The 25,921-nt window shown below is 35.6% G+C and overlaps 2 protein-coding genes across 3 annotated transcripts in view; one reads left to right on the top strand and one right to left on the bottom strand.

Annotated features, from left to right (window-relative positions):
- Nucleotides 1–553: 553 nt before the first annotated feature.
- Nucleotides 554–24,726, top strand: LOC100330978 (uncharacterized). Of its 2 annotated transcripts, none has more exons than XM_005170153.6 (19): nt 554–767; nt 1,608–3,774; nt 5,341–5,502; nt 6,536–6,842; nt 8,001–8,095; nt 9,090–9,115; nt 9,840–9,874; nt 9,963–10,110; nt 11,941–12,100; nt 14,997–15,129; nt 15,234–15,268; nt 16,042–16,117; nt 16,236–16,270; nt 19,229–19,271; nt 19,397–19,474; nt 20,925–20,953; nt 21,038–21,062; nt 21,262–21,369; nt 23,072–24,726. In XM_005170153.6, the coding sequence occupies exons 1-19, from the start codon at nt 756–758 to the stop codon at nt 23,094–23,096; spliced, it is 3,699 nt and encodes a 1,232-aa protein (XP_005170210.2). In that variant the 5' UTR covers nt 554–755; the 3' UTR covers nt 23,097–24,726. The 2 variants fall into 2 exon arrangements, with proteins under 2 accessions (XP_005170210.2, XP_002665715.4); XM_002665669.8 differs by having other exon boundaries at nt 6,533–6,842.
- Nucleotides 22,932–25,921, bottom strand: part of prkaa2 (protein kinase, AMP-activated, alpha 2 catalytic subunit) — a 52,995-nt gene continuing 50,005 nt past the window's right edge. The window contains exon 10 of the transcript XR_012396363.1: nt 22,932–23,359. The gene's annotated coding sequence lies outside the window, so the exon portion shown is untranslated. The remainder of the gene's footprint in view (nt 23,360–25,921) is intronic.

The raw sequence follows: 25,921 nt of genomic DNA, 5'->3' as shown, positions 1-25,921 counted from the left end.
TTTACTCGATGACCCTTCAATAAGAATTTGCATTTTACTGAATTTAAATAAAAAGTAGAAAAACTAGCCCTGAACTCTTCTAATCATGTACTGTAAATTAAAAATAGAGATGAAATAAATGGTAACTGAAATTAAAGGTATTATAGTTCACCCAAAACTGAAAATTCTGCCATCATCTACTCATACTTCGTACTTGATAGTCATACTAGTTTTTTTTTTCTTTCTTTCTTTTTTCTTTCCCACAAAGAAGATATTTTGAAACATGTTGGTATCTGCCACCCACTGACTTCCAAGCTAATTTTTCTAAAAGAGGTGTGAACAACACTGACCAATCATTTTTATGACTCCTATTTTACGTGATCTGAAGACGTAATGAGAGTTTGATTTGATTGTTTAATGGTAGAAGCTGTGCCTTCGTGGATTTCTGTGCTTCTTGCCCGACTGCATTCTTTCTGAATGAAAACAGTCCTTAGCTGGCGTTCAGTGAAGTTACTTGTTTGACGAGACATTCCTTTATCTCGTCATTAGCACATGAACACGCTCATCCAACCTCATTCCAGTTTGAGGGCCAATGGGCGAGTTCTCACTCTGTGAGCTATTTATCCTGAAACAACTGCGACACAACACCATTTCAGTTGTACATGCTGAATCTTTTCTAATCGTTAAGGAATAACTCAATGGATTATTAGTTTATGAGGCGTTGAGAAGAGAGAAATATGTTCTTTTAACAAACTGCGGGAAGATTTTGTCTCACAATGATGGAACAGGTAAGAAACAACTGTGACATTATTATTATGTTTTATTTGTATGATTATTATTATAGTAACTTTTGAGTATGCTTTAAGATTGGATTAAACACAGATTTTTTCATATCTCAAATTTTTACTTGAGACTGAAAAAGTTAATCAAATTTTGAGTTAGAACCATTGGGAATTTGGACATGTGCCAGACTAGTACCACAATATCTTTTTTCTGAGAGTTTCCTATACTAAAAATCAGTTTATTGGTTAACATTTGCTTGCACTTTATTGTATTGTAGAATACTACCTACTAGCAAACCATTAACTATTTATTTTGCCTTAATTAACTCTTAAATTTGCTACATGTTGATAGTTAATAAGATAGTTTGGTTTGGTATTGGGTGGGACTAGGGGTGTAGAATACGAGCATGCATAATATGCACGTTATAGGTAGTAATAAGCAGCCAGTATCTTAATAATAAGCCACTAGTTAATAGTGAGAACTGGCCCTATAGTGTTAGTCAACAATTTATTGCAATTCAATGTCATACTGTTGCTTGAAAAAAATGTTCTAATGTTGCTTGTGGTAATGTTCAAAACAGATTACTACTTTAGTTTGAGAGTTCTTGTACTTGTGTTTTTGTATGTGTTTAAATTGACTAGTTTGGTTTGGGCTATTAAAATGTATGGGATTTGATTAGTCAATAACAGCATGCCATCAAATGGCCTTCTGATTCCTGAAACATAAAGTTGACTGTGTTCTGTTTTGATGTTAAGCAGTTTATTTGTTTGCTGAAAATACATATGCATTTCATAGTGCAATTTATGTTCACTTTGAAATAACTTTGACTACATTTTATATATCAGGATGAATCAGCAAGGTTTGGGGGAGAAAATGGTCTGAAGATCCATCCTAAACCTGTCATCCCAGAAAAACCTAAAGGCATCCCACCTCCATCAAAAGTCAGCAATCCTTTTGTCTCCTCCCTCAATGCTGCTGTGAGAAAAGGGGAGATTCTCGCACCACGTGTAGTCTTTAAAGATGACAAAAATCTCAGTCGCCAGCTCTCCCCACCATGGGGATCAAAACCCAGTGACAACCAGTTCGTCAATAACACCGAACTGCTGGATAATAACCAAAAGAAGGAGGTTGACGCTGTTAAACAGAATCTCAAAGACAAGAATCTCCCACTGGTTTCACCAATGTCTCCAAAAATAGATGAAACCTCAGAGCCTGAATGTAGTCCACGCACACCTGTGTCCGCTATACCAGCCAAATGGTCAACACCTAAGAAGTTTGTATTTAACCCCCCAAAAACTAGCAAAGTTGAATTCAACCAAACAGAACATACGAGGGGGGTTGAAGTTGCCAAGAAGTCTATGAAGGACAGAAATTTTCCATTGGTTCTGCCAATGGCTCCGAAAAAAATTGAAACTTCAGAACCTGAACCCAGCATATTTACACATGTGTCTGCTCCACCATCCACACCCAAGAGCTCTGTTATTATCCCTCAAACAGCCAGTAAAGTTGTCAATGAGAATGCAGATGTCACAAAAGAGTTCAATGTTGCAAAAAAGTCTATAAAGGAAAGGAATCTTCCACTTGTTTTGCCAACAAAAGCTGAAACCCCAGAGCCTGGAAGCAACCCCAATACACCAATGGCCATTTCACCAATCAAAGTATCTACACCCAAGAGTTTTGTATTTAACACTCCAAAAACTAGCAATGAGAAGTCAGGAACAGTGGAAAGTTCAATTAAAGTGGAAAGCCCAATTCCAGCAAGTCGTACTCCTGCTTCGCATCCCCCAACTTTTACTGCCCCATCGGTTGCAGCATTTCCCCCCACTGAAAGTGTTCCGGTTGTCCCTAAGGCTGTTGTTCCTTCTCAGACTTCAGTTGTAGCACCTTTTATCCCCAACACTCCTGCCCCAAGCATTCCAACCCCAAGCATCCCGACCTCTGTTAACCTTGAGCCAAAGACTGTTGAGCCAAAGATTCATGAACCAAAGATTCTTGAGCCAAAGATTCTTGAGCCAAAGATTCTTGAACCAAAGATTCTTGAGCCAAAGATTCTTGAACCAAAGATTCTTGAACCAAAGATTCTTGAACCAAATATTTCTGAGTCAAAGATTCTTCAGTCAAAGATTTCTGAGCCAGCCATTACAACACCAGTCATTCCTGATCAAACTGTCCCTAAGACTTCTAAACCAGATCCATCTTTTACAACTCTTTCTGACACCAAACCTCTAAAACCTATTTTAAAAATGCTCAATTTGTCAGAAGTATTTCCTCCCCCTGAAGGAAGCCCTCCTGCAGAATTCACTGATATTCCTCCCCCTCTTCTTGAAGATTATCCCGAGGGAGACTTATTAGAGCAAATCAAACCCACTCCAGCAATCCGTACATCTATCCCCCCAATTTCCAGGAGTCCAGATATCTCTAGCTTATCATCTACCCCTGCATTGTCTTCCCCTCCAGTGGTATCTCCAGAAACTTTGGTGAAGCCCTTAGACATTCATACTGTAGTTAAACCTGCAGATGTGGTGCTGGAGAATACAGAAAGTCTCACTGACAATCCTGACAGGATAAAAGAGGAACATCCCTCAACCAAGCCACTTTCACCCCTCTCAGCCTTGGCGAGAGCAGAAGAGATGGCCTCAGTAAAACGGACACCACCTGATAGCCGTATTTTTAACCTTCTGGAACGGGCTAAGAGAAAGTCAACAGCGATTCAGTTGGCTACCACACCTGGGCATACAACCCCAACGGAGACAGTCAAGCCTGAGATACCTCTGCCTGAAACTCCCACACCTCTGCCTGAGACTCTCACAACTGAGGTGACACAACCTAAGGTGACTCCACCTGAAAAGGCATTACCACAGCTTGCCACAACTGTAAAAGCAGTGCATGAGGAAGCTCCATCAGAAGTCCCTGTTATCCCTAAACTCCCTCCAGTTGACTATGTAGATCATGCAAGGTTTCCACCTAAAGCCCAAATACCTGAACTGGCCAAGGTTAATGGCCTTGATAATAGTAAGTATCAGTTTTAAATAAGGTTTACACTGTTTTATCTTGCCCACATTTTTGTGTTAAATTGTGTCCATAACAAAAAGTGTATGTTGTTGTTAGGCAGTCTTGTATCAATTAGGGTGACAATACCAATTAAATACCAATTTAATTTAATTTTACATTTAATTTTCAAAGTGTGAATACCTTTAAGCTTTGGAAAACAGGCTGTAAGTACCTTTTTGACTATCAGGTGGATTCCATTCTTCAGGGAGGGTTGGTATGCAGGATATGTACGTCTATTGTGGCTTGTGTTTGGCAACATATCTTTCATAATCAGAATGACAAAGATTATTTTGTCTCAAGGATATATCTGTAAAAGTAGGACATTTTGGTTTTGACTTCAACTAAACACTAATTAGACTTGCATGAATCCCCTTAAGTAGTTGTTGCAATTAGATTATATTACTCAAAGTTTAGAAGCATCAGAGAAAATGTTTTAATTACTGTGAATCACAACAATACATCTACACCTAACTTTGTAAACGTAGAAATATCTTTTTTGCATTGAGTCTCGTGTATTAGATCAGTTATTGCTCAATTATTACACAAGTTAAAAACATGAACATCACAGTTTCTGTGTTTACATTCCATAATCCTGTTTTACCTGATGCGTTTTCTCAACCTCACCATTTTCTTTAGCTTTGCAGAGATATCTTTGTGTTCCTGACCTAGTTCTTGTGCTTTTTTTTTTAGTATGAGTAGTGTATTAATAAATGGTTGGGATGGGGTTAGGGTTAGTTGCATCAGTTCACATACCTGCAAAGTTGCTAACCATATAATCAGAGATAGGATAATAAGATAATGTTGGTTTTCAGTTGGCATCAGAAAACTTGTTGCAAATTTACTCGTTGACAACAGAATGGCCAAAGTGGACCATTGTTACTTGGCTTGTAAGCAATGCAAACTATTGCTCAGTTCTGAGCATAAACATTTAATAATCATGAAAGAACAAAATAAAGCATATTTTGCTTTTCGATCTTGGAAGCATTCAATTTAAGCCGGTGATTTTACCACCATGGTCATCATCAGAGCTCATATTCCCAGTCCGTTCAGCATCTGGCTCATAACTGCATCTCAAAGATGCATCTCAATCATATTCTCAAGCATTATTTACAGTATCTTCATAATCAATATTTTGATCGTTGTGTCAAGTGACAGTGTACAACCTTTCCTGTTCCTGTGGTAAGTTTGAGTCATATCACCAAAGAAAATTGCAACTTTTAATTTTCTGTCAGCCTTAGTACATGATGTATCTACAGAAGAGTTAAGAAACAACTAAATATATATATATATAGAAAATGTTTGGTAATGTTTGAGTGAGGTGCCAATGGTATAATCTGATTTAAAACCAAAAAAAATATTTTACAATTTTGTAATTTTGTACAATTGTTGATAAAAAGTTATGGTTGGCTAGGATTGGTTTGAAAGCAACTTGTAGTCCTGAAAGGTTTCTTGTCCATGACTTTGTTTACACAGTGGTTTAGTAGTTGTCCTTTCTAATTTACATAAGTGATCTCAATGTTTCTGCAGGGGTGTTGACAGTGGTCAAACCAGTACATCCTCCTCCACCACCACCTAGGAAAGCTCTGCCAGCCACACCCATGGTGGACCCTCTATTAGAAAAACCAACTCCATCTCCTGCTCCTCACCTCCAGAGACCCAAAACACCTTCTGAACACCTAGAAACACATGGTAACCAACTTACCCTCAAAACCCAAGACCTAAAACTCGATTAGCTCCATTTGGACTTAAGATTGATCAAGTATTGCATGGGTTTGTCCACTTTTGAAAATGCATCTCTTTAAATTGTTTATATAATGCCACCAAAAACCACACAATTTCTGCCTACACTCTCTGAAATAAAGGTACACGAGCTGTCACTGGGGTGGTACCTTTCCAAAGGTTATAAATTTATACCTTAAAGGTTTATATTATTACCTCAATGGTACATATTGGTACCTAAAAAGTACAAAAGTGTACCTCTTAAAATTCTTGGGTACTAATAATATACTTTTGAGGTAACAATATGAACCCTTTAAGTACAAATGTGTACCTTCTGAAAAGGTACCACCCCAGTGACAGCTCACGTACCTTTATTTCGAGAGTGTACTGACCAGATTAAACACACAAATTATAATCATAATTGTAATTTCCATCCACACTGTTTTCATTTTTATGCTTTTTAGTTTTAACCTCTTAAGGCCCAAGGTGTTTTGTCACATGCATTTTTTATTTCTCTTTGCTATTTGGGCTTATTGGAACATAATTAGAAGAAAAACCTAAGTATCATCTTTTGATTTGATATACTTTTAGAGAAAACTGATGTCGATATATGTAGAGTCATGGTCCGAATTTACATAAAACACTTTTTCCTGACTGTTTTCTAACCATATTTAACATACAAAATTTTTCGAACATGTTTTGACTATTAGAGAGTAAAAACTTTTCCCATTTTGGACAGTTAAAAAAAGTGTTTGGGACATTTCATATGCTGCAAAACAGTTGCAGGATGACACTGAATGTCTGTAATAAAATATAAAGCAATCAAAGTATTTTAAATAGCCACTTAAGAGCTAAAATGTGTTGTCCACGTATGTGGCCACTAATCCCTAGGAGGTTGATCAAAAGCTACTTAACCCATGTTTATACCATGGAACAAGATCTTAAAAGTATCTGTCTACCATGCATCATGCACAAATACAAATTTGCTTTTCTTCGTCAGAAGGATCACTACATGACAGCTCATTTGGAGAGATATTTTATGATGCTGAAGAACCTGCCACTCCTGCAGTTTCCACCTTCAGGCCTCCGTCAGTACCATCATCATCCTCTACTCCCAAAAGACCACTTTCAGGTCATGAGGAAGTCCTCCTGAAACAGCACAACCCAAAACCTCAAGTTAAAGAGGTTGTACCTCTGAACATGGAGGATATGGATTATGGGTCTATGAACTCTGGCTCTCCGAACACAGACATTCAAGTTGCTGTGCTTAAGGACTCAATGCAAAAATCACCTGCCTTGTCTCCATCAGGGTAAGTCATTAAGGCTGTCTTCAATAATTTGAATCTTGTAATAATACATGCCGCCCACACTAAGCGTTATACAAAAGTTGCTCATCCACACGGAAACATCTGGAAACGCTCATATTGAATGAATAAAGCTGCTCTTGAATTCTGTTAGTGATGGCTGCTTTTGTAACAGTGAAGCTTCGAAACGTTTATGAATCTTTTGTTTTAAATCAGTGTTTTGGAGTGCTTATCCAATTGGGAAGGTCACGTGATTTCAGTAAACGTTTTTGAAAATTTAGTGGTTCTCCATTGGAGACGATCTCTGTTATACCATAAAAAGTGAGTGTGTCCTCGCTGCTGCCTGTCCGCTTGTTAAGTTGTGACGTTTGGAATACTGTTTCCAGCTCCAAGCCGCTACTCATTTGAATTAAGAAAATATTAGTTTATGGTCAGTTTTTAGGTCCAATCCTAATCCTAGCCCTTCCCCTTCCCCTAGTATTTTTGTCATTATTACGAATTTTTATTACAAACAAGCACATGTTTTAATATATTCATAACCGCGTACATGTTTTACCGTCATGCTTTAAAAAAACGCTAAAATATATTTCACGATCTATAATCCATAGTTATAACTCCTGTATAGTAATCCCCCATCATTATGACACTCGATGACACTTGAACACCCTGTCAGTAATGTTTAGTTGCTGGGAATGAGCTTTACAGTGTCTGCTATAATGTTTATGTTGTTTTTGGTGTGTTTATATAAATGAATATGGCCTGAATATGAATCATGAGATCGCGATGACATCTGATGACGTGTGCAGGTGCTGTACTGCTGTCCCAATTCTTAGGGGTAAACAGTAAAACCCTTTACCTTCACCCTCGGTTTTAAGGGGAAGGGGTGGGGGTACAAAAACAGTATTGGGATTGGGCCATAGTTATATCACACACTAAAGTGAATTTTAAATAAATCATGGTGTACACATAACAGTATCTGGACTTGCAGACACCAATATTTGAACACCAATATACCACAGACACCAATATTTTAGCAATTTGTTAAAAATTAATCACTTTTTGGTCATCGGACATTAGGCATAGTAGGATCAGGTCCAATACATGGTGGATGTGCAGCTGTTACTTATGTGTCGTGACATCATTGTTATTCTGACTTTCCTTCAGGACCCTTGAAAGAGCTGATAATGTCTTTGAAGATCATGCAGAAAGTAAAAAAGGCAAAACAATAAAGAATAAAAAACAGAAAGGACCTCCAAAGAGTAAGTAGAAGAAACCTTTTTAAAAGCTACCATAAATGTCTTGTCTTGTCTAATCAGGAGGAATATCGGCAACACTTTACAATAAGGTTCATTAGTTAATGCATAACATGAACTAATCATGAACAACACATGTACAGCATTTATTAATCATAATTGAACATTTACTAATGCATTATTAACATCCAGGTCAGTGATTGTTAACGTTAGTTAATGCACCGTGAGTTAACATGAACTAACAATGAATAATTGAATTTTCATTAACTAACGTTTACTAACATAAATAAATACTGTAGTAAATGTATTTGTCATTGTTTGTTCATGTTATTAAATGCATTTATTAACATTAACTAATAAACCTTATTGTAAAGTGTGACCGGAATATCATTAATATTTACAGATATTTTGTTGCATCAAAACAATGTTAAAGTTTTCTCGAGAAAATACTGTGATTTTAGCATATTTATTTGGTAAAATCATATAAAATTCGGCTTAAAAAGTAAATGTATTAGCAGTACAATGGCTCAGTAGTTAGCACTGTCGCCTCACGCTAAGAAGGTCACTAGTTTGAGTCCTGGCTGAGTCAGTTGACGTTTCTGTGTGGAGTTTGCATGTTCTCCCTGCGTTCAGGTGGGTTTTCTCTGGGTGATCTGGTTTGCTCCACAGTCTAAAGACATGCACTACAAGTGAATAGGTTGAACTAAATTTGCTGTAGTGTGTGAATGTGAGAGTGTATGGTGGTTCATTCCGCTGTGGCGACCTCTGAAATAGAGACTAAGCCAAGGGAAAATGAATAAATAAATAAAAGTAAATGTATCCTGTTTTTGGAATGTCATGATTTTCTTAAATACAACCACTGTTTTCAGTAATCTGTTCTCTAATGACCGTCTAACTTGCTAAGATGCTAAACAGCAGATTTTCATGTGTTTAGTTTATTTTAGGCTATCTTTTATCTTTAAAATGCTGTTTACTGACTTGTGTTTTGTTTGCAACTTAGATCCATATGCTGATACAGCGGCTCAGGTGAGATCTTATCTATATACAATTGAAGTCAGAATTATTAGCCCCTCTAAATTATTAGCCCCCTGTTAATTTTTATGCCCTATTTCCGTTTAACAGAGAGAAGATTTTTTTAACACATTTCTATCATAATAGTTTTAATAACTCATCTCTAATAATTGATTTATTTTATCTTTGCCATGATGACAGAAAAAAATATTTTACAATATATTTTTCAAGACACTTCTTTACAGCTTAAAGTGACATTTAAAGGCTTGACTAGGTTAATTAGGTTAACTGAGCAGGTAAGGAAATTAGGCAAGTTATTGTTTAACAATGGTTTCTTTTGTAGACTATCGAAAAAATAAATAGCTTAAAGGGGCTAATAATTTTGACCTTAAAATAATAAAAAAAAAAATTCAAACAGCTTTTATGCTAGCTGAAATAAAACAAATAAGACTTTCTCCAGAAGAAAAAATATTATCAGACATACTGTGAAAATTTCCTTGACTTTGAATTTCTTCAACTGTATATGTTATACAAAAAAAAAACATATTTTTTGTTAAAAAATAGTTTTAGAATGACTTCTTAAAGTCTAACTGTTCATTTCACAAATGTTTGTATGTGGTACGAGTAATTTTTTTCTTTTTTCCTCGGAGCAATATTTTAATGCTTGTTCTGTTGTTGTAATGATTTGTTGAAACATGTTGTTGTCTTTTGTTTTTATCCATTAATCACAACCTTGCAGGTTCAGGAGGCTCCCAAGAAAAGCTTGTTTGCCAGGTTTGTACCTGCCTTTTCCTTCCTTTTGTTAAGTTGTTAAAATACATCAACATTCCCAAAACGTGATAAAAACATTTTCAATTCACAGGAAGAACTCTGCAAAAGCAGTAGATGAAAAGGAACAAAAGAAAAAAGACAAACAGCGAGAAAAGGAAAAAGAGAAGGAGAAGGAAAGAGAAAAGAAGGAGCAGAAAGAAAAGGAGAAGAAAGAAAGCGAAATAAGGAAAAGATTTAAGGTAACAGACATTTCTTGGTTGGATGTTAACAGAATGTAACTTTTTGTACACCCATTTAAGCAGTAGACTAGAGACTATCGCCAATATGCGTTGTTGGTGTAGCAGGAAGGTGAAATTGTTCTTTAAACACACACACACACACACACACACACACATATATATATATATATATATATATATATATATATATATATATATATATATATATATATATATATATATATATATATATATATATATATGGCATCAAGTTAGGAATTATGCAGACAGTTGTTGTCACAGAACAAACAATAGCAGGTATCTTGATCCCTCTTGATCAAGAGTTTTATCTTGCAGTACAAACCTGCCTTTTTACTAGCCACATACTAGCAATTAATAATTCGGTCTTAGAATAAAGATTTTGTGTCGAACTTATTAGTAGGGTACTTTTACACACCTCTGTTTCATGTGTTTTGGCTGAAAATACAAAGTTTTGAAAATGTGTTTTGAAGAGCACGTGTTCATGCAAATTGTAGAAGCGTCATTTTGTCAGAGCATACAAAAATGGTCTGACTGACCAATTAAAAGTAGTAAGTAATCCAGAGAGCTGTTATAACGATTAATATCAAAAGCAATAATTGCAATAATGTTTTTGTATTAGTATAGCTCTGTCGTGTAAGAATAATTTCACAGTTTTAATACAATAATATTAATAATGTCAATCTCAATTTTATTTATATAGCCCTATTATACACATCCAAAGATTGAGCAATGTGCTGAACAATACAAATCACAAAGAAAAAGTATAAAATTATAGCTAAAACAAACAATTCTCACTGATGGTTATTATAGATAAAAACAAACATTTCTTACTGATACAATGCCAAATCAAAAAGGTAAGTTTTCAACCTACATAAAAAAAAAGATATGATATAGACCTAATACAGATGTAAAAATATGTATATAGTTACATTTAAAATGTACATATTGGCGGCATGGTGGCTCAATGGTTAGCACTGTTACCTCAAAGCAATTAAGTCCCTGGTTTTGGTCTTAGCTGTGTCAGTTGGCATTTCTTTGCGGAGTTTGCATGTTTTCCCCGAGTCCGTGTGGGTTTCCTCCGGGTGCTCCAGTTTCCCCCACATAATTCAATAAACTAACTTGTCCATAGTGGGTGTGATTCAGTTTGTATGGGTGTTTCTATATACTGGGTTGCAGCTAGAAGGGTATCCACTGCATAAAACATATGCTGGAATAGTTGGCAGTTCATTCTGCTTTGGCATCTTCTGAAATAGCCGAAGGAAAATGAATGAATGGATGAAAAGATTGTAATATATTTGCTATATTATCAAATTTAATTAATGTAATATCATTGATTGATTGTATATTATATATTAAAGTATCATGACAGTTTAAAGAAGTGGTATTATTGATTGAATTAGTTTAATTAGTTTAATTAATATAATTATCATTATATAATAATGAATTTCTGAAATACTCTGAAATATATTTTTTTTTAAATACTCTTGCAAAGGCTAAATAAATAAATAATTGAATGACCAAATAAATGATTGAACAAACAAACAAATAAACATACAAATTTCTGACTCTAGTTTTCACCAATAATTCGGCATAATTGTTTGCTATAAAACTCTCACAATCCATTAATTGTTACAATCCACATTCCACTCCTCAAGCAAATCTAAAGATGCACTAACCATCATTTTAACCATCATTTTTAAATGTAAAGTGAAATGAGCCATGTGCTTCCGTTTCTCCTGTTTTTAAAGGTGTGGTAAGGTCAGTTAATGGATATGCACATGTTAATGTAACTCATGGTGTTTAATGCAGATTACAGGCCAAGAAGAGCCCATATATCATGTTAAAGTGATTGAGGAATGTAAAGGCCGTAAAAATGACCTGCCGGTGAAGGTTGGAGACACCGTGAACATCATACGAACTGAAAACTGTCCTAAAGGGAAATGGCTTGCCAAGGACAGCAACAATACATGTGAGTTGAACACCACAAATCTACAATCTACAACACCAATTCTAAAAAAATGTGGGATGTTTTATAAAATGTGATCTGATCTGATTAATTTGATTTGTTAAACATTTATTTATTGGCAAAAGTATAAAAATAAAATGTTTTCACTGGCAAACTTAAAACGTTAGTTCACCAAAAATAAAAACAAATATCTGTTATTAATTATACACCCTTGTAACATTCTAATACCCTGAGACCTTCTTTCATCTTCAGGACACAAATTACAATATTTTAGGTGAAACCCGAGAGCTCTCCTATCCTCCAGATACAGCAATGGCCATAGACTGACAAAGACATACAGTCTTTGAAAATCCTGGAGACCAAGGGTGGGGAGGTTATGTTGGGTGGGGTAAGATGTGTGTTGGGGGGTGAGATATTATGGGTTTTTCCAGGAGAAATAACAAAATGGGAGGGTGGCGGGAGATGGGTCTGAAATAAGGGAGACTCCTGGAAAAATGGCCTAAGAGGCTCAATGTCCAGAAAAGAAGCCAGAAATATTGTGAAAACATTTCATGTGACTTCAAAGGTTCAACTGTAATCATATGAAGCCCCCAGAACACTTCTGTGCACAAAAAAACATGTATAAACTTTGTTTATCTTTTATACCTATATCAGATTATGGTGCACATTTACTGTGGACAATAGATATTAGCATAGATATTATTCTATCCAAATATCAAATTAAATGTATGCGCAAAATTTTAACAAGGCATAAAGCATTTGCAAATAAAGCACTGTTTTTAATTAGTGCACATGTGTCAAATTATTTGGCAGTAGTTTATCAGGAAGTGACCATTTCTCTTTAACTCACTGGATCAGATGTGTCAAACTCAGTTCCTGCAGAGAAACCGCTGCCAAATATCAAAAAGAAAAGTATAATGCTGAAAAATTTGGCAGGTTTCATTTAAATGTTCAACATTTTTATTTTAATTTAAACATTTTTTTTTTATTGTAGTTTTTTTTTTATTGGGCCCTAATGGCCCAGTATATTAACGGACAGAATATTCAGTGAGTGTTACTGTGGTCGTTGTGTGTCCTTTGAGAAACCTGGTCAAATTTGCCCACTGGCCTCTGTCCATCCCAATATCATAATTGGCTTCATCACTCCGTCTCTTCTCCATCAATCAGCTGGTGTGCGGTCTGGCACAATATGGCTGCTAACTCGTGTTCTTGGAGCTTCTCATGGTTACAGGTGATTCAGCCAAGTCACATGGAATGATTTAACAGTGATTTTCAAGCTTGATTTTAATCTAAAATGTCTGAATTTGTGTTCTGAAAACAAACAAAAGTCTCGGGGATCAGATCAACATGAGGTTGAGTATTTAATAACAGAATTTTAATTATTTTAAAGTTAGGAAAGAGATAAGTTTCACAGTTATATATTAACTTTTAAATCACAATGTTTAATTTTTTGCGAACTGTGCATGCTAATTCTTAAAGGTTCACAAAACCCTCGAGTACTTTTTTTGAGATTTTACCAGATTTGTGTGTGTTGAGCATCAGTTAAGACAATGTTAGCACCTGTTAGCTTTAATTGTGGGGAAAACTGGATAATTTTGAGCTTTTGTCAGCTAATTTCAGCTTCAAGGTTTCAAAATGATTTTTGACGCAGATCAGAATCAGTGACGTAGCGCAAAACTGCCAGTGGAAAGATGACTCGTTGGTTTCATAGTATTATTCATAGCGGAGTTTTCTTATCCTATGAGAAGCCGGCTTCTTAATTATTCATGACTGCACCTGCTTTCCGAAGGCAAGGCAGACCTGCCAGTGCCAAGCTGTGAGACACGGACCCACGGCACACAGTATTAGCAGTTCATGAAGGGTTGGATGTGTTTGTTTCCATGATCCACGTGGTTTGTTGCATGTTTGTCAGGGCCGATACAGCAAAGCTGTTTGTGTGCAGCAAGCATTTTTGTGAGGAGAGCAGTACGTATGGCGTATGGCGGAGAATGGTGAACGTTGTTCTTTATCAGGAGTTTGTTCACATTTAGACACATCGCCATGATGCTGTGTTTGCCTAAATCGAACGGCTAATGGCTAAAATAGACAGGGCAAGAGATCTGCTGCACTGAGTCTGCATTCAGACCCGAGGATTGAGGGAAAAGTCCTCATTTATAGTGTTTATATGAACACGATTATCTTTATAATGACATAAATTGTGGTTATCTGTATATGAAATTACAAATGAGGCAGGTCATCATATTACTTTTTATTTCTTTGCATTTTAACTTTGTAAACAATACAATAATGCGTCTCCTCACGGTTTGTCTCATTTTGTGAGCCGACTGACAACAGTTGTTTGCTCCCCTCCTTCTCCCCTGTTGGCCACGCCCACTCCTGCCCTTTGCTCACGGAGCTCCACGCCCACTATGATGTATCTATTGAAAAAATTCTGAGGTAGACCTGAACCAAAAGCGGGGGGTGTTATGACCCTTTAAAGCTTTATGAGCTAATTTTCTGACACCATATAAGATTTCAGCGGCTCACCAGTCCGTGGTAATCACTGTCATATATTTTCTTGATTTTTATTGCACTTTACAAAGCCTCTCAACTTTTTTTGGAATTGCGGCTGTAGATATTCAAAACATATTCATTTATCTCATTCATATCAGCTCTTGCGAGTCACAAATAATTAGCATCACGCTAAGTGAGTACTGCAGATAAATGGGGTGCAGAAAATAAGCATTGTTATGAGTTTACCTTGATAAGGGCGAAATGTCTAAACAGATCTGTCACCGCGCAAGGACCCGAACGAGTCCTTGAGCTCCGATTTATCTCTGAGACTGTGTATGTAAGAGCTTATCTCAGTTTTCAGATGTTTCTGCTGGAATGCAGATTGGCATTGTTGTTGTATTTTCAGATGGTTACATCCCGGTGGAGTGTGTGGATTTGAACATCAATGGCATTATGGAGTTGGGGAAGAAGACAACAGTGTCTAACAGACCTAACGGCAATGAACACAAAGACACAGAAGCCCACAGTACAAACAGCAGGTACGGTATTTATTGACAAGTATACAATAAGAGTAATTTTAAATGCTGTGGTGACATCGGATGGTAATAACATTCATATACATTTTTTTTTTCATGTGTTTCAGGAGCTCAGAGCATTACAACTTGAACCATGAGAGCTGTAAGCATGTTCTTTTAATTTTTTTTTTTTTTTATGTTTGACACTATTCTAATGAGGCTCAACCATAAGCAACAATGCTGATAATTTTGCTGCTGTGGCCTGATGCAACTGACTCTTAAAGGAGTGGGAGATGAGACTCTGATTGGTTAATTCTCAAAACACACCTGTAACTCATTAAGAAAATAAGCTCAACCCTTTTGGACCATGTGCCACGCCGTAAAGTGGATTTTCCCGTCCTTATATCAGCAAAAGTAGATTCTGACATGCCCTTAATGCGTTTGCAGCCTGCACTTTGCACATGGCTCCTCAAAATAGAGCCCAATGTGTGAAAGCACCCTAAAAAGCTCAAGATTGGGTCCATAGTCCACCTTAAATAGAGATCAGATGTGGCTGCCACATGGCCGTGAAAATATAAATCTTAGCCTAACAGAGTAAAAATTTTAATTAATTAATTAATTTTAAAATATCAACCTGAAAACATTTGATCGATTATAAGTTCTTAATGTCAATTTTTATTCCTTTCATTTTTTGATTAATTGCCCAGCCCTACTGTATAAGCTAAAACAAAACGTTCTTATGTCTCAAACATTATAACTATGAGATTAATTAGGGTAAAAATAGATCTAGAATTGTGTTCATAACAATGTCTTTTTTTATATAATTTTGAATTTGTATCATAATTGTTTAAATATATTTAAAAAGTAGGTTTGCTGCTCTATATAATAATTATTTGTACATATTTAATAATACTTATTGTTACTGTCTTTTCTCAGTCTCAGAAGACAGCGAGGAGTGGACATGTGAAGATGATGACCCAGCGTTTGGCACTCCCGATGAAACTGCACATGTGTAAGCATTAAACTCGTGTGTATGTTATGAGTGTGTGTACTTATATGTGCTGAGTAACAAAGCTTGATTGTTCAGTTATTGTATTGTTTACAAGGGGTGTATGTTGAATATTTTTCAGAGAGCCGAATCAGTCACAGGCCACACCAGCTCAAGGTGAGTCACAGATGAGACATGAGCCAAAAATATGCAGAGCAAAGAAAAGTCAACACCAAGAAATTCTTTATTAATTACAATAGCAATGGTGTGTCATTCTCTTGGTCATATTCATATTTATAGAAGCCCATTTCTACCAAAGTAAACGTTAATATAATATAGACTATTTTAAGGTATATAAACAATAACAATGGCCCCAGCGTATTTCCTGTTTTACATTTTTAATTTCTCTAGCTTTCGAGAATCCAAAAAGAACCATATATTGATAAATAATGTTATGATAGCTGTTTTGACATTAGGTTTTAATTAAATTGCCTCTTGTTAAAGATATGAAATAGTTTGATAACAAGCAGGATGTTCACGGGCCAATGACATCACCACATTGAAATGGTCAATAGTAATATATTGTAAATATGGTATTAAAATGTTTTAAATGACAAAGTTATGAATAAAACTGATATAAAACGCAAAAGTTGATTGTCATAAATCATTAAAAATTTATGGAATAGATATTTGTAATTAAATTTTAAAAAAAAGTTTAAAAATTGTACATAAAAGCATAAGCATCATATTTATGACAGGTCAAAATGAAGACAACACTTCAAACTATCAGTTAGACCAGTGGTTCTCAAAGTGGGGGTCGGGACCCCCTGAGGGGTCGCGGGGCAATGAAGGGGGGTCGCCTGGTGATTTCCAAAAATCTATTTATTTTTATTAAACCATAAAAATTAACATATTTTATCCATAACTATACTGAAAATAAAAATAGTCGTTTATAGTTACTATATACTATATAGTTACTATAGTACCTTATAGTTACTAGTTCTATTGGATTGCGCCCCTGGGGTAATTACATTATATTAAAGGCAGCAATAGCGTCAGATGCATTTTGATTTTATAACATCAGGTTATACTTTCTGGCACATTTAAACCACTGACACAAATTTAATTGGTGTGTCTGCGTCATTGCATGCAAGGTTTCTGTATTTATAACCACCTCAGAGGATATTGGGGTCGCGAGTCACTGCCATTGTTATTTTGGGGGTCGCGGGCTGAAAAGTTTGGGAACCCCTGAGTTAGACCATCAATATGTCCAAAAATCTAAATTATATAGTAGGTAATAATAATAATAATTTAAAAATAATAATATTTAAGGCAATATCATTTTTAAATAATCTAAAATGAACGTTTTTGTCGCATCTTATGATTTTGAATATTTAGCTCATAATTATGACTTTGTGTCAAATATGGCTTTTCATCTCATTTTGACATGTCATACTTTTGGCTTTATCTCATAATTATGGTTTAATGTCTACATCACTTTGATAGCCTATTTCTAAGTTTACTGGTTATCTCATTTTGACATCAAAAATGTGTCTTTTATATTGTAATTAGGATTTTCAGTTTTGTATTATGACTTATCATGATTTTCATTGTCTATGTCAAAATTATGATATTAATATTGCTTCTCAGAGTTTGTACTTTAAAGAAATTTAATGTAAAAATCCTAAAATCTGTCTATATCATAATTATGACCTTTTGTCTATGTTTGATTTCATTGTCTATGCTGATGTTTCATTATTATGACTTAGTATCTCATAATTATTTTTTTCTTATAATTAATGTGACTTTACCTCATAATTATTTATGTCTCTTAATTGTAACTTTATGTATCATATTTATGACTAAGACTTTGATTATCTCATAATCATGATACTTGGTATTTTGTCATTTAACCACATGTCAGATATTAGAATTTATGTCACATAATTGTAACTAATAATAAAAATAATAATATCTTGTCATTTTAATTGTCTATCTCACAATTATGGCTTAGTATCTATTTTTTTCTTTCTTTTTATCTCATTATTATAACTGTCTCGTAATTATGATATGTATCTCAGTTATGACCAAGACTGTGATTATCTCATAATCATGATACCTGGTATTTTGTAATGTGACTACATGTTAGATTATCTAATTATTTTTTATCTCATTATAACTGTCTCATAATTATGACCTTTATTTCATATTTATGACTACGATTTTAATTATTTCATAATTATGGTACTTGGCATTTTTTTATTTAACTATATGTCAGAAAAGGCGACGCAGTGGTGCCGTAGGTAGTGCTGTCGCCTCACAGCAAAAAGATCACTTGTTTGAGCCTTGGCTGGGTCAGTTGGCATTTCTGTGTGGAGTTTGCATGTTCTCCCCGCGATTGCATGGGTTTCCTCCAGGTGCTACGATTTCCCCCACAGTCCAAAGACATTTTATCTCATTATTATAACTTGATATATTATATTGTATTATATTATAATATATTATAATAGTCTCATATTTAAAACCTTTAACTCAAAGTTATGACCAAGGCTGTGATTATGTCATAATCATGGTATGTGGGATTTTTAGAATTTGACTATATGTCAGATATTAAATTGATATCTCATAATTATAACTAATGATAATTCTAATATCTAGTCAATTTGATGGCCTATCTCATAATTATGCCGTATTATCATGTTTTTTTATCTCATTATTTTAACTGTCTCATAGTTATGACCTTTATCTCATATTTATGACAAAGACTTTGATTATGTCATAATTATGACACTTGCCGTTTAATAATTTGGCATAATTGCAACTAATCATTAATAGTATCTAACCATTTTGATTGTTTCACTCGAAAATGAGTGACCTATAACATGTTTACTGTCCTTCTCATAATTTTGGGATTCTATCTTAATTTGATCTGGTTGTAATTGTGACCTTATTTATTTATCTTTAATTTATCTATTAATCTTATAGTTTAATAATATGGTTTAATAATTGATCTCATAATTCTGACACAGTATCTCATATTCTCAATGTTTTACATCACAAATGTGATTCCATAAATTTTTTGTCATTCTTCATACCAAATTCCTCATCCATTCATGAATCTCTTTCTTTTTTCAGATGTTGTCGATAAACCCCAAACTTACTCAACTTACAACGTACAGTAAGTTCAATAGTCTTCTTTTAAATTAACCAAGCAAGGTTACTCTCTTTGAAATGATAGTATATAAAATAATTTGTTTTATACCAAGAACAGAAGAATAAATATTGGTTTATCATGTGTCACAGAGCGAAACATGAAGCCCTTCAGAAACTCTCTACATTCTTCATGCAACCCAAAACACCGTCTCAACCTCCACAGCAAAGGTTAGTACATCACCTCACTCACAAACCATGTTTGCATCCACCTATTCTTATGCACATTTTGGAATATCAAACAGAAAATGCATAATAAAAACATCAAGATGTGTACAATTTTTAAAATTGCTCATTAAAAAATACATAAATATCCGAGTAGAAAAAAAAAATGTTTTATCTAAAAAAAAAATAAAAAAAAAACAATGTCTAAAAAATTTGATGGGACACATTAACCGCTAAATACTGTGTGCCGTGGGTCCTTGTCTCACAGCTTGGCACTGGTAGGTCTGCTTTGCCTTTGGAAAGCATGTGCTCTCATAAGTAATGAAGAGGCCGGCTCTTCTCATAGCATAAGAAAACTCTGCTATGAATAACAATGAGAAACCGACACGTCATCTTTGCACTTGCAGTTTTGCGCTACGTCACCGATTTTGATCCCGCCTCAAAAATCATTTTAAACCCGGAGGCTGAAATTAGCTGACTAAAGTTCAAAATTATCCATTTTTTCCCCACAATTAAAGCTAACAGGTGCTAACATTGTCTTAACTGATGCTCAACACACACCCCTGCTAAAAAATCCAGCTTAAACCAGCCAAGGCTGGTTGGCTGGTTTTAGCTGGTTGACCAGCCTGGTTTAAGAGGGGTTTTGGCCATTTTCAGGCTGGTTTCCAGCCATTTCCAGCCTGGTCTTAGCTGGTCAGGCTGGAAAATGACCAGCCAAATCCAGCTAAAACCAGCTTGACCAGCCTGGTTTAAGCTGGATATAGCTGGTTTTGGCTGGACTCCCAGCTTAGCTAGGCTGGTCAAGCTGGTTTTAGCTGGTCATCTCCCAGCCTGACCAGCTAAGACCAGGCTGGAAATGGCTGGAAACCAGCCTGGAAGTGGCCAAAAGCCCTCTAAAACCAGCCTGGTCGACCAGCTAAAACCAGCCAACCAGTATAGCATGGGACAAATCTGGTAAAATCTCAAAAAAAGTACTTGAGGGTTTCGTGAACCTTTAAATATTTTCCAGTTGGCTAGATATTAATTAATAGGCATTCACACAACTTCACCAAAGCCTCTCTACTTGACGGTTGGTCTTGCGTGTCCGCTATGTTTGTCATTTATTTACGCTTTTTATAAACGTTTGTAGTTCTAATCAAATTCACATCCAACGTGTAATGTGTTGTGAGCAATATTAGCGGTTACAGTATGGACACTTATACACTTCGAACTTTTACCAGAAAAGTAAACCATCCCAAAACCTTTGGCATACTCTTTTTTTAACATACTATGGTCTGGGACCTGTTCTATTTTCAGATACTATTTAGGATGAATAGTATGCAAATTGGGACGCAGCAACTGCTCATGTCTGTTTTCTCTCAATTCACTGATAAACATTTACAGCAAACGATTAGATTACAGGATACTAAGTCATCATGTTTTTTGTCTACTTCCTGTTTCCTTATATGGTACTTAGTGCTTCAAGAATGCCAGAGCCCAAACCAGGTATGTTTTGACTCTTTAAAGCTTAATTACAAAACCTAAACACTCACATCTCACTCATTTTCTTTTTCTTTTTTTTTTTTTAAGAGCATGAAGGGGATTCTGGCAGCTTGTAAGTATTCACAAAAACACAGACAGTCATTTATGAGATGCTTTCCTGAGCTGAGAATGTACCCAGACTGGTTTCTCGCGAATGTCTGAGATGTTTTTTTATGAACGCATGTCTCATTCCATTAGCCGTTATGCTAGCACTGCTGATGACCTGGTGGTAATGCTACGTGCTAACAAATGTCATTGTATATTTCCGTCAGAGTTAACGAAGAGGAAGGAGGATTAGATACATCGGAACTCCAGATTCTGCCCCCTCCAGATCTGTATGCTGATTTAATCGCTGGAGATTCAGGGCCTGTTTACACTAAGTATGTACTTTGGACACTTGTTGTCTATTTATGATGTGCAAAATGTCAATGCATCTAGTGATAAAGCATTGTTTAGGATTTTTTTTTTTTCTGTTAAAATTAAACTGAACTGTTGGTTGGACTGCAAATCTCTGAATGATTAAATTAAGTATAAACTGTTTTTGAATTTTTAGGATTATTTATTTATTTATTTATTTACTTATTTATATATGTACGTATTTAAATGGATAGTTCACAAAAAAAAATTTACTTACTCACTATTTACTGACCTTCAAGTGGTTACACACTTTTATGAGTTTTATTTTCTCTTGTTGAGATTAAAAGGAATTTATTTTGAAGGATATATATACATATATATATATATATATATATATATATATATGTTCAAATGCTTGTTAACACAAATTTCTAATTAGTCCATCACATGGCAGCAAGACGATCTGTTGCAGTTCAAACTCAAGCATTAGAATGGATTAGAAAGGTGATTTTGAATGTGGCATGGTTGTTGTTGCCAGACGGGCTAAGTATTTCAGAAACTGTTGATCTTCTAGGTTATTCACTCACAACCATCTCAAGGGTTTACAGATAATGGTCCAAAAAGAGAAAATATTCAATGTGCGGCAGTTTTGTGGGCACATATGCCGTGTTGACACCAGAGGTCAGAGGAGAATGGCCAGACTGGTTCCAGCTGATAGAAAGGCAACAGTAACTCAAATAACCACTTGTTACAACTGAGGTACGCAGAAGAGCATCTCTGAATGCACACGTCAAACCTTGAGGCAGATGGGCTAAAGCAGCAGAAGACCACACCGGCTGCCACTCCTGTCATCTAAAAGCAGGAAACAGGCTACAATTCACACAAGCTCACCAAAATGGTGAGAATTTGGAGAATTGGAGAAACGTTGCCTGCTCTGATGAGTCTGATTTCTGCTGCGACATTCAGATGGTAGGGTCAGAATTGGCATCAACAACATGAAAGCATAGATCCATTCTGCCTTGTATCAAAGGTTCGGGCTTGTGGTGGTGGTGTATTTTCTTGGCACTCTTTGGACCCATTAGTACCAATTAGTACCATTAGTACCAATGTCAACAAGCATCGAGTCAACCCCACAGTCTACCTGAGTATTGTTGCTGACCATGACCATCCTTTTATGACCACAGTGTACCCATCTTCTGATGGCTACTTTCAGCATGATAACGCACCATTGAACCGTCTTGAACATGATAATGAGTTCACTGTTCTCAAATGGCCTCCACAGTCACCAGATGTCAATCCAATAGAGCACATTTGGGATGTGGTGGAACAGGAGATTCACATCATGGATATGCAGCCAACTATTCGGCAGCAACTATGTGATGCTTTCATGTCAATATGGACCAAAAATCTCTGAGGAATATTTCCAGTACCTTGTTGAATCTATGCCACAATGGATTAATGCAGTTCTAAAGGCAAAGGGGGGTTTAATCTGGTAGTTGTAAAGTCTACCTATTATATTAGCTTTTGCTGCTAACATGCTCAAAAATAAAATGGAAAAATTATTACTATTTCTTTTTATTTATTTAGCTGCTGATGAAATATCATTACTGGCTTTAACGATCTTTACACTGGTCACTCTCAACCTCTAGCCTTTTTTATTTATATCTTTATTTTCGCTACAATGATGTTTACTGACATTTCAGAGTGTGTGTTTGTCTATTCCAGGCCAATCAGACTCGTGCAGAAATAGCTGAGTGGCTGCTGAAGGGAGAGCCGTACTGCTGGATCTCTGAGTTCATAACCCTCCTGTGGGCTGAGTTTCAGTGAGAGCCACAGTAAATGTCAGCAGGAGACGCGTCTGTCAGCCGAGAACAGTTGTGTTTGGGATTGTGCATCTGCCTGGAAGAGGCTGCAGGCGACTCCTATATTCATCTGCGTTACCTTCAGTTTGTGTCAAGACCGCCCTCGTGTGGAGATCATTTGGAGTTTTACATCGAAGCGTTGGTTCAGTTTCTATTGATAAAGGATCAGGAAAGACACTGCAGGTTAGTTGGGTAAAACTATTATCAGCGTTGACAGCATTCTTCATTTAATGCTTTAAGAATTGCAGAGTTTTTGTATTACACTGTTTGTATATTGATGTTTTAATATGCAAATGAGCCATTGTTTCATCAAACATGTGCTAATTTGCATATATATCTAGCACAAGAATCTGAATATCGGATGAAGTCAGGCTTATTTTTATTATTATTATTAATATTATTTGTTTTATTATAATTTTTTGACGTTAGCATTTTGGGTATCTATATATATATAGCATTTTTAATCATAATTAACGTTACTTTCGCCATTTACAAATGCATTACTACAAGCCTAACTGTGCTGGTTAACATTAATAATGCACTGCACTGCAAGCTTCATTCAATAATGTTTAAAAGCAGCAGATGATTAAACACTGTAACATGTATTTTTCATTGTACATGTCAGTAAATACATACAGTACATGATAAATACATGACTAACTATAACATTTAGTGCAGGGGTGGCCAACCCTGTTCCTGGAGAGCCACCTACCTGCAGATTTCAGTTGCTACCCATGTCAAACACACCTGAACCAATTAATTAGGACCTGAACACCACGTGATAATTACTGGCAGGTGTGTTTGATATGGGTAGCAACTGAAATCTGCAGGAAGGTGGCTCTCTAGGAACAGGGTTGCCCACCCCTGATTTAGTTTATATAAGTGCTGCTTAAGTGGAGATTTATGGCCAAGTAAAGGTGGAAAACAAGAGAAAATAGCCTTTAATAACATGTATTGTAACTGAAAACTACAGAAACAAATTGACAACTGAAAGCGTGGCAGTAGAAATGGTTAAAGCTAAATATCAGATGTACTTTATGTCATGTAAAATGTCCTTAAATGCAATCCAAGTCAGGTGTTTGAAGAAATTAGGGTTGCTACTTAAAATATAACCATACTCTGTATTTGTATTAGTTTTATATCATTGGTTTTTATATTTTACAAGCAGTACTTTGTGTTCCGTGTCTTCCTGTTTGCTCTACAATAGGGAAACAGGCTTATAATGATTGTAGTGCAAGTTTGACTTTATTTTATAATTTTCCTGCATGTACTGAGCTTTCTGGTGCAGATAATAAATGACACAGTCTTGTATATACTTTTAAAAATGCTGATTTTGTGGCCTGTTTTTAAGCTATCATTTTCTAGTTACTGACAATATGTAAGGTCCTTTTTTGCCATAAAATGATCTGATCTGAACAACATATGTTTATTTGTTATAATTGAAAGCACTCACATGTATTGACATACCCTTGCATTAAACACCTTTGGGTAAAACAACTGTTTTACTTGAATATTAAAGCCTGATTTGTTCCTGTTTGTCTAGCTCCACAAACTTGGTTGTTACACCAGAACGAGAGTATAGTTTCTAGACAAATCAGCTTACTGTAGGAAAAATAACCCCAAATCTGAAAAAGTTAAGATACAGTAGTATGGAAAACTCAAATAAAGTAAATAAAGTTTTTCATTCATTTTCTTGTCGGCTTAGTCCCTTTATTAATTCGGGGTCCCCACAGTGAAATGAACCGCCAACTTATCCAGCACGTTTTTACGCAACAGATGCCCTTCCAGCCGCAATCCAGGAAACATCCACAAACATTAATTCACACACACTCATACACTATGGACAATTTAGCCTACCCAATTCACCTGTACCGCATGTCTGTATCCCACGCGAACGCAGGGAGAACATGCAAACTCCACACAGAAACGCCAACTGAGCCGAGGATCTAACCAGCGACTTTCTTGCTATGAGGCAACAGCACTACTTACTGCGCCACTGCCTCGCCCCTCAAATAAAAAGTGATTTGTAAATTTTCTTTGACTGTACTTATTTATTTATTTTTGTTAATAAGTACGTGTCCCCATTTTGGTCCTTGTAACACATTTCAAAAAAAGTTGGAACAGTAAACCTTTTCACAATAAGGCGTTTAAAGAATGAGGACACCAAGTGATGAAGTGTTTCAGGCGTAATTTTGTCCAATTTGTCCTGCAAACAAGTCTTCAAGCGTCATTGTTTTGAGCTGTTTACAATCATATATGCATTGATGATGATGAGTATGAAAAGCCCATCTGCTTGGTTACTTTATATGGCAAATGTTCTGTTAACGTGAACATGAAATTGAATGACATCTCTATCATAATCTGTAGGGTTTCTGTTTAGTTCATTCCCAGAACTTTTGGGCAAATACATTGTCAGTAAATACATGCATTTTTTCCCCCATTGAAAAACTTGGAATAACATTGAAATAAATTGCTATAACTTGCTCAGGGAATTGTGGATGTAGACAAAATTTATTTTGGAAGTATAAAACATCATAGCATGTATTTCTAAAGAAAGAAAAACAAACTTCATAAGGTTTTGTTTGTAATAACTAGAAAATGCCACTTTTTTTAAAAATCGTTTCTGGAAAATTCTGGAATATTTTCTGTCTGTTCATATGTTTTTGGACCAAAAAATATTTTAGACTGGACCTTTTACAGATTGAAACTTCAG

This window comes from Danio rerio, chromosome 20, assembly GCF_049306965.1.
Source record: "Danio rerio strain Tuebingen ecotype United States chromosome 20, GRCz12tu, whole genome shotgun sequence".
NCBI lineage: Eukaryota > Metazoa > Chordata > Actinopteri > Cypriniformes > Danionidae > Danio > Danio rerio.
Note: the sequence above shows the minus strand (reverse complement) of the source record. Positions and strands in the feature narration are given on the sequence as shown.